The following is a 9,774-nucleotide window of genomic DNA, read 5'->3' on the forward strand; positions in this document are numbered from 1 at the left end:
TAAGTAGTTTCAAAATTTAATATTTTTATTTTTGTGTAATTTTATATATATATTATGATTTATATTTTACTATAATATATTTTTTATAAAAATATAATAATTAAAATATGTTATTATATTTTATTTTAAAATAATAATCACAATATTTTGATAAATTTCAATTGTAAAATCTAAATATTTATTTCTATTTTGTTATATTATTTTAAAGTAATGTATTAGTTAATTTTTGAAATTTTTTAAAAAATACAGCAAATCCAAAAACCAAAATCTAAATCTAAAAATCAAAAACCAAAAACCAATAACCAAAAGCTGAAAACCAAAAACCAAAATCTAAAAACCAAAAGCTAAAATCTAAAAACCAAAAACAAAAACTAAAAACTAATGAAACAATCATCACCTTAGATTTTTGGAAGCGTTTAGGAGGAAAAAAGGAGAATAGGATATGCTGACGCGTGGCATTAAGAACGCGTGCAAAGACTTCTTAATTAAACTACTTTTTATTGTTTATCAGCATTTTTGATTTAATTTTTTAATTTTTGACCCCTGAGACCCTAAGGGCACCAGCATTAGGAGTTCATAAGGGGGGTTTACACGCTTCCCGAAAAAAAAAATTATTAAAATATGCTACAGTCACGACTCTGTCTCGCAACGCTCCTTCTGCATGAACCCGGGTCGTTACTGTTCAGCGGGCCCCACGCCACGTGGCGGCCCGCTATTGGTCAATTTTTTTTTTTTTTTCTTTTAAATCAAACGAAAAATGAAAAAAAAATTAATAAAAAATTCACATAATGAACGCCAACCGGGGTTCATTAATGCGGCTGCTCTAATGTGTCTAGGATCTGACTGGTAACCATTCTAGAAACAAGAGGAACGAATAGAAAAAGAATGTAGAGGAACAAAATTGCAGGAATGAAAAGGAAAAGTTGTTCTATCCCATATTTAACAAGGAATTAATTTGTTCTTTATTTCTCTACAAAAAAAGGAATGGTAGGGAATGAAAAGGAAAAATTATTCTTTATAAAAGGTGATTTTTTTTTTAAGGAATGTTAGGGAATGCATTTGTTCCTCGTGTTTCCTTGGTCACCATTCGTACCCTAAGACATCTTACTCTAAATTAGGCGCAGAAGAGACGGCACGTGTTGGCCAAAAGGCTATTTATCTCTTTTTCTCTTTCTCTTGACTCATCATCAAAAGTTCAAAGCTTTCGACTTTGTGGATCTCTCTATCAATGGGTGTCTGTGTGTTTTTTACAGAGAGATGGAGGCAGATCAGATCGTGATGTTTGGCGTTCACGAAACGCTGAGTTCTTTTGCGGATGCAGCAATTGAATCTGAAGCAAAGAACATGAGCAAGTAAAATTGCAATAGAGGTCGAAGTTTTTTTTATTTCCCCAATGCCCAATAACTTGTGGATAATTTAGACACTTCATCCTCCTCCGTAACGATTCATTAATTTTTATATATGTGATTTTCTTCTCAAGCGAAACAGTCTCTACCCTATTAGCAAAATGTTTTCGCAGTTTATCTTTTGATTCCGGTTACTCGGGGAACACTCGTCACCTAACTATCCAGATTCTCTAAGGTTTTGTAATGTGACTAATTCGCTTGGTTAGTCTTAAAGATGTTTTTTTATGTGTGTTTTTGTCTCCTTTTCAGATATGGACATAATCAGTGACTTGTCCGATGAACTGCTTCTTAAGATCTTACAGTTGGTTCCGACAAAAGTTGCTGTATCAACTAGTATCTTGTCGAAACGGTGGGAGTATCTTTGGATGTGGTTGCCTAAACTTGATTACTGTGATAGTATTGGGTCAGATCATGAATGCGGAAGGCTACAGAGTTTTCTTGACAGAAACTTGCCGTTACATAGAGCTCCGGTTATAGAAAGCTTCCGCCTTCGCATATGTTGTTCATGTTTAAAACCTAAGAACATCAAAATGTCGGTTTTAACAGCTGTTTCCCACTGCGCACGTGAGCTTGAGATATTGAATCAGTTTTTTCTAGCTAAGCCAGAAATATTGCCGAGTAACTTGTATACGTGCAAAACGCTCGTGATCTTGAAACTAGTTGGCGAGATCTTCTTGGATGTTCCTCGAATGGTTTCTCTTCCTTCTCTGAAAACTCTGGAACTTGAAAGGGTGACATACTTTAAGGACGGAACTCTTCAGCGGCTTCTATCTAATTGCCCTATTCTTGAATATCTAGTCCTGATTTTAAAAGATCAGGACAATAGTGGAAAGTTGACAGTTGTTGTTCCATCTTTGCAGAGTTTGTCACTCTATATACCCTATGCTCATGATATAGATGGGGTTGTGATAGAAACTCCTTGTTTAAAGTATTTCATACTTTGGGATCTTAGCTGGCAAGATCACTACTTTTTGATTGAGAACATGCCTTTCCTTGCCGAGGCATATGTTGATGTTAATCTTTCTGATACGAAGAGTCTTATTGGATCAATCACATCTGTCAAGCGTCTTGGAATATGTTCAAAGGTAATTATTTTCCATTTATCAACTCATTTTTGTTCATTTTGTCGTTAATTTTGGTATTATGCGCAGCTTATGCTCGATGAAGATTTTGTCTTCAACCAGCTTGAACAACTGAAGGTATGTTCATGCACATTCTTTTTCTCGAATCGACTTTTCTGGCTGCTCAAAGCTTCTTCTAATTTGCAAGGACTGTACTTTTCACACATGAAGGTAAGTTTGTTTGTTAAACTTTTTTTTTCTGAGTCTGATGCATAACCTAGTTTCAGTCTAATTCTTTTGTTTGATCTCAGGATCATGATTATAGTCTTCAAGATATGGACGACTGGAATGAACCAAGTACTGTTCCTGAATGCATGCTTTCGAGTCTACAAACTCTCCACTGGTCGACCTACACAGGAGAACCACGAGAGAGAGATATTGCGGTTTACATTCTGAAAAATGCTCGTCACTTGAAGACTGCAACAATCAAGTCAACTGAATCGGAAGTTCCAAAATCTGAGATGTTAAAGGAGTTGGAACTTTCTTCTAGAGCTTCAGCTGCATGCCAACTCATGTTCGAATGAGTATTTGATCTTTAGAATCGGTCTTGTTCTTCTTTTCTTGTATTTGCTTGGACTCGTTTGGTTTGTTTTTCAACTCTTCAAACTTGTTTTCAAAACTATTTTTTCTATAGGTTGTCCACTGAATAAAACGACTTATGTTGTTTTGAGCCAAGTTATATTGACTATGTGATTCCTCTTCTCTTTTTCATCTTTATATCATCGTTGTTCGTCATCATCCCACGAGGTTTTCCCCTCAAAGTGATCATTTCTCTTTCTGAGATCACTCTCTAGGGACTGATTTTAACTTCTTAGTACTCTGGTGAGTACAGACAGGTCGTTGTTATCATATTAGCTGAAACGCTTATAAGGGTATCTCTAATGGTACACAAAAAAATTTCTCTATAATAACTTTGTTATAGAGTTGGATTTGCTCCAATGGTTCACTGTAAGTCATGTATCTATTTATCTATCAGTCTCAAACAAACATCGTCAAAACCAGATTGTTACCTTATTTATATTTGTTCGATCAGTGAACTATGTTTTTCCCAAGTGTGTGATATATATATAGACTCATGAGCTAACTGAAAATCTGTTTCTATAACTATATTACGGGTCGTAAATCTTGAAGACTCTGTAAGAGCTTCTCCAAAAGATACTGTATAACTTCAAATATGAAGTTTTTTGCTTTCCAAAAAGAAACTTCAAAACTTCAGAGTGAGACTCTATATTTGAAGTTTCAGTACTCAAAACTTCAAATTTGAAGTTTCATAGTTTTGTTTGCATATTACAACAAAAATTTAAACGTTACAAAAATTTTCTTTAAATTTTGCTTCAAAATTTACAACAACATTAATAGCCAAGTAAATTTAATCGAGAACTTCCAAAATCTTCAAAATATTGTCCAAACAAACTTTGTCCAAGTAAATATTATGGTATTTTGCTTTAGTTTTAATAATTATTTTATTTCTATCTAAAATTTTATATTTGAATATAAAATTTTACTAATTAATATGATTTTACCTTCTTAGTCTCTTGGCTAGTACCTAGACATGTCTTATAATATCATATTAGCTGAAACGCTTACAAGTCATGTTTACACTCTATTTATCAGTCTCAAACAAACATCTATCAAACTAGATAGTTACTTATTATATTTGTTCGATCAATGGCCTATGCTTCGCCCAAGTGTGATATATATATATATATATATATATATATATATATATATAGACTCATGAGCTAACGGAAAATTTGTTTCTGTAACCTTATTACGGATCGTAAATTGAAGACTTTGTAACGTGCAGATCACACATTGAAGCTCATCTGTTAGTTATTTGGTGTGTCTTTAATGTATTGGCACTTTTTTTCACCAAATAGTGGCACATCAATAGTTTTCAAAATGGGAGAATTGCCAAGTGTGACTCAAAACTTGGAGTCAAACCCAAAACAATACCCCAACTTGGGTCAAAGGCAAAAGTAACCTAAAAGGCTATTGAAATTACAACTATCCCCTTGTGACCAAACAAGAAAACAGAATTTTTTTTACGTTTCTACCCCTCGCAAGTCGTCTGTTTAGACGACTTGAAAATAAGTCGTCCAGACGACTTAACTTAAAGTCGTCTGGACAGTTAGTCTTAAACATAATTTAAAAATTTTGTAAAAAATATTTTGATAAGTGAAAAATGGGAATTATGTAATTAACATATGTCTTAGGAGGTATAAATTAAGATATAACAAATTTCAATTGTTTTCAGCATAGATGAGTGAAAGTAGTGAGTCATGATATTCTTAAGTTTATGTTTCATCAACATATGTTGTAGTATTGTATGTGTTCTTAGGGTTAGATTTTGGAAAGCATTAAAACCGTTTTTGAAAATTTTTAAAATTACTTATGCGTGTTCATTTCTGTGTATAGTAAACACTATTTAAGTATAATTTGATTTTATAACGTGGTTAGTTAGTTAATCTAGTCATTTTAGTTTAGGGGTTCATTTTAGGGTCTAGGACGACTTAATATTTTGTCGTCTGAAAACAGACGACTAAATATTAAGTCGTCTGTTGTACATTATCAGCCAGAATAAGTCGTCTAAACCGGACCAAACCTTAAAGTTTACCAATGTAATTTTAAAGCTAACCGGATTATTTACCCAATATATAAGGTGATTTTTATTTTTTTTGTTTCATTTTTCGCGAAATTCAGAAACCCTAACAGTTCTCCCTCTCAAAGGCGATTTCGAATTCCCACGATTTCCGAACAAACCATCGTTCTCAACATCGGCTATCTATCTCACTTCATTCTCACCGTTGTCGCCGCAGCTTCTTCTAACCCTAGCCGCGCCGATTCCTCTAAACCCTAGCGCCGCCGATTCCACTATTTCCGAACAAACCGTCGCCCTCGCCACCGTGGTCACCAACGTTCTAAACACTAGCGCCGCCGCTTCTTCTAAACCCTAGCGCCGCCGCTTCTTCTCTGTAAACCTTAGCGCCGTTTCTCTGTAAACCCTAACGCCGCTAAGTCATCAATCTCGAGGAAAAGATGAACATAAAACGTTGTCTCTATCAATTTACTCATTCTCACCGTTTCACGTTTATTTTTTCAGATCTATAACCGCAATGACGAGTACTCCAACTCCTTCTGCGACTGGAAGACTTGTAAGTAATTTAAGTCGTCTACTAAGTCGTCTGGACTTATATTGTTGTCTTTGATTATTTTGCAGACAAAAAGGATGGATATTCCAGAACTCCCCCGTAGGTTATACACATCAGGGGAAGAACCAGAAGCCCACAATAGCATTTCGTATCATACGGATAACAGCAAGTTGCATACTGCTCTTAGGAAAGCTCTTACTGATGACGAATTTGAAGAGCTCAAGGAGTCGAGTTTGGGAGTTTTCATCAAGTTCAAGGAGCAGGGATTTGGTTGGGCTTCAAGGCTGGTTCACTACATGCTCAGTTTCAAGCTGGACATTAAGAAGAAGTATGAGATGTGGTCTCTCGTTGGTCCAGAACCTTTGAGGTTTTCACTGTTAGAGTTTGAAAACCTCACTGGTCTAAACTGCGAGTACATCGAGGACCTTGAGACACCAAAATGTGACGTTACCCCAGAGATGGTTTCTTTCTGGGGGATGCTGGGAGTTCATCTGGAAGCTGGGCCAACTACTGATCAGATAATAGCAGCACTGAAGAGATGCGGGGATTGGTCCAGGGAAGATCGCAAGCGGCTCGCGTACCTCTCCATCTTCACTGGATTCATTGAAGGGAGAAAGTTTTCAACCGCTACACGATCTACTCTGGCAAGGCTAGTGATGGATTTAGAACGGTTTGAGAATTATCCATGGGGGAGAGTCGCGTTTAAGGTGCTGATGGACTCTTTGTGGAACAAAGAAATTGCTGGCTGTTACACCGTGGATGGGTTTATACAAGTTCTTCAGGTCTAGACGTACACAGCTATGCCGGAATTGGGTGCTAGTATTGGTGGTCCCAGAGCAGACAGTCCGTCTCCACCGATACTGGCTTACGAGGGCAGCAGAGGCCGCAGATCAATGAAAGCTGCTATCTTGAGTCAGGTATTTACTTCAATCCAAAAGACTGCGCAGACGACTTATTATAAGTCGTCTGGAAAGTCTTCCATCTGGACGACTTATTAGACGACTTATAATAAGGCGTCTGGAAAGTCTTCCCAGCTGGACGACTTATCGGACGACTTAATTAAGTCGTCTGGAAAGTCTTCCATCTGGACGACTTATTAGACGACTTATAATAAGGCGTCTGGAAAGTCTTCCCAGCTGGACGACTTATCGGACGACTTAATTAAGTCGTCTGGAAAGTCTTCCATCTGGACGACTTATTAGACGACTTATAATAAGGCGTCTGGAAAGTCTTCCCAGCTGGACGACTTATCGGACGACTTAATTAAGTCGTCTGGAAAGTCTTCCATCTGGACGACTTATTAGACGACTTATAATAAGGCGTCTGGAAAGTCTTCCCAGCTGGACGACTTATCGGACGACTTAATTAAGTCGTCTGGAAAGTCTTCCATCTGGACGACTTATTAGACGACTTATAATAAGGCGTCTGGAAAGTCTTCCCAGCTGGACGACTTATCGGACGACTTAATTAAGTCGTCTGGAAAGTCTTCCATCTGGACGACTTATTAGACGACTTATAATAAGGCGTCTGGAAAGTCTTCCCAGCTGGACGACTTATCGGACGACTTAATTAAGTCGTCTGGAAAGTCTTCCATCTGGACGACTTATTAGACGACTTATAATAAGGCGTCTGGAAAGTCTTCCCAGCTGGACGACTTATCGGACGACTTAATTAAGTCGTCTGGAAAGTCTTCCATCTGGACGACTTATTAGACGACTTATAATAAGGCGTCTGGAAAGTCTTCCCAGCTGGACGACTTATCGGACGACTTAATTAAGTCGTCTGGAAAGTCTTCCATCTGGACGACTTATTAGACGACTTATAATAAGGCGTCTGGAAAGTCTTCCCAGCTGGACGACTTATCGGACGACTTAATTAAGTCGTCTGGAAAGTCTTCCATCTGGACGACTTATTAGACGACTTATAATAAGGCGTCTGGAAAGTCTTCCCAGCTGGACGACTTATCGGACGACTTAATTAAGTCGTCTGGAAAGTCTTCCATCTGGACGACTTATTAGACGACTTATAATAAGGCGTCTGGAAAGTCTTCCCAGCTGGACGACTTATCGGACGACTTAATTAAGTCGTCTGGAAAGTCTTCCATCTGGACGACTTATTAGACGACTTATAATAAGGCGTCTGGAAAGTCTTCCCAGCTGGACGACTTATCGGACGACTTAATTAAGTCGTCTGGAAAGTCTTCCATCTGGACGACTTATTAGACGACTTATAATAAGGCGTCTGGAAAGTCTTCCCAGCTGGACGACTTATCGGACGACTTAATTAAGTCGTCTGGAAAGTCTTCCATCTGGACGACTTATTAGACGACTTATAATAAGGCGTCTGGAAAGTCTTCCCAGCTGGACGACTTATCGGACGACTTAATTAAGTCGTCTGGAAAGTCTTCCATCTGGACGACTTATTAGACGACTTATAATAAGGCGTCTGGAAAGTCTTCCCAGCTGGACGACTTATCGGACGACTTAATTAAGTCGTCTGGAAAGTCTTCCATCTGGACGACTTATTAGACGACTTATAATAAGGCGTCTGGAAAGTCTTCCCAGCTGGACGACTTATCGGACGACTTAATTAAGTCGTCTGGAAAGTCTTCCATCTGGACGACTTATTAGACGACTTATAATAAGGCGTCTGGAAAGTCTTCCCAGCTGGACGACTTATCGGACGACTTAATTAAGTCGTCTGGAAAGTCTTCCATCTGGACGACTTATTAGACGACTTATAATAAGGCGTCTGGAAAGTCTTCCCAGCTGGACGACTTATCGGACGACTTAATTAAGTCGTCTGGAAAGTCTTCCATCTGGACGACTTATTAGACGACTTATAATAAGGCGTCTGGAAAGTCTTCCCAGCTGGACGACTTATCGGACGACTTAATTAAGTCGTCTGGAAAGTCTTCCATCTGGACGACTTATTAGACGACTTATAATAAGGCGTCTGGAAAGTCTTCCCAGCTGGACGACTTATCGGACGACTTAATTAAGTCGTCTGGAAAGTCTTCCATCTGGACGACTTATTAGACGACTTATAATAAGGCGTCTGGAAAGTCTTCCCAGCTGGACGACTTATCGGACGACTTAATTAAGTCGTCTGGAAAGTCTTCCATCTGGACGACTTATTAGACGACTTATAATAAGGCGTCTGGAAAGTCTTCCCAGCTGGACGACTTATCGGACGACTTAATTAAGTCGTCTGGAAAGTCTTCCATCTGGACGACTTATTAGACGACTTATAATAAGGCGTCTGGAAAGTCTTCCCAGCTGGACGACTTATCGGACGACTTAATTAAGTCGTCTGGAAAGTCTTCCATCTGGACGACTTATTAGACGACTTATAATAAGGCGTCTGGAAAGTCTTCCCAGCTGGACGACTTATCGGACGACTTAATTAAGTCGTCTGGAAAGTCTTCCATCTGGACGACTTATTAGACGACTTATAATAAGGCGTCTGGAAAGTCTTCCCAGCTGGACGACTTATCGGACGACTTAATTAAGTCGTCTGGAAAGTCTTCCATCTGGACGACTTATTAGACGACTTATAATAAGGCGTCTGGAAAGTCTTCCCAGCTGGACGACTTATCGGACGACTTAATTAAGTCGTCTGGAAAGTCTTCCATCTGGACGACTTATTAGACGACTTATAATAAGGCGTCTGGAAAGTCTTCCCAGCTGGACGACTTATCGGACGACTTAATTAAGTCGTCTGGAAAGTCTTCCATCTGGACGACTTATTAGACGACTTATAATAAGGCGTCTGGAAAGTCTTCCCAGCTGGACGACTTATCGGACGACTTAATTAAGTCGTCTGGAAAGTCTTCCATCTGGACGACTTATTAGACGACTTATAATAAGGCGTCTGGAAAGTCTTCCCAGCTGGACGACTTATCGGACGACTTAATTAAGTCGTCTGGAAAGTCTTCCATCTGGACGACTTATTAGACGACTTATAATAAGGCGTCTGGAAAGTCTTCCCAGCTGGACGACTTATCGGACGACTTAATTAAGTCGTCTGGAAAGTCTTCCATCTGGACGACTTATTAGACGACTTATAATAAGGCGTCTGGAAAGTCTTCCCAGC

At 38.6% G+C, this 9,774-nt stretch overlaps 1 protein-coding gene across 2 annotated transcripts; it reads left to right on the plus strand.

Moving 5' to 3' along the window:
* Positions 1 to 1,139: 1,139 nt before the first annotated feature.
* On the plus strand, positions 1,140 to 3,202 carry LOC106309628 (FBD-associated F-box protein At4g10400-like). Of its 2 annotated transcripts, none has more exons than XM_013746697.1 (4): positions 1,140 to 1,581; positions 1,656 to 2,491; positions 2,558 to 2,698; positions 2,779 to 3,202. In XM_013746697.1, exons 2-4 carry the CDS (start codon positions 1,658 to 1,660, stop codon positions 3,049 to 3,051), a joined length of 1,248 nt encoding a protein of 415 aa, XP_013602151.1. In that variant the 5' UTR covers positions 1,140 to 1,581; positions 1,656 to 1,657; the 3' UTR covers positions 3,052 to 3,202. The 2 variants fall into 2 exon arrangements, with proteins under 2 accessions (XP_013602151.1, XP_013602152.1); XM_013746698.1 differs by having other exon boundaries at positions 1,140 to 1,369.
* Positions 3,203 to 9,774: the final 6,572 nt, after the last annotated feature.

This window comes from Brassica oleracea, chromosome C8, assembly GCF_000695525.1.
Source record: "Brassica oleracea var. oleracea cultivar TO1000 chromosome C8, BOL, whole genome shotgun sequence".
Lineage (NCBI taxonomy): Eukaryota > Viridiplantae > Streptophyta > Magnoliopsida > Brassicales > Brassicaceae > Brassica > Brassica oleracea.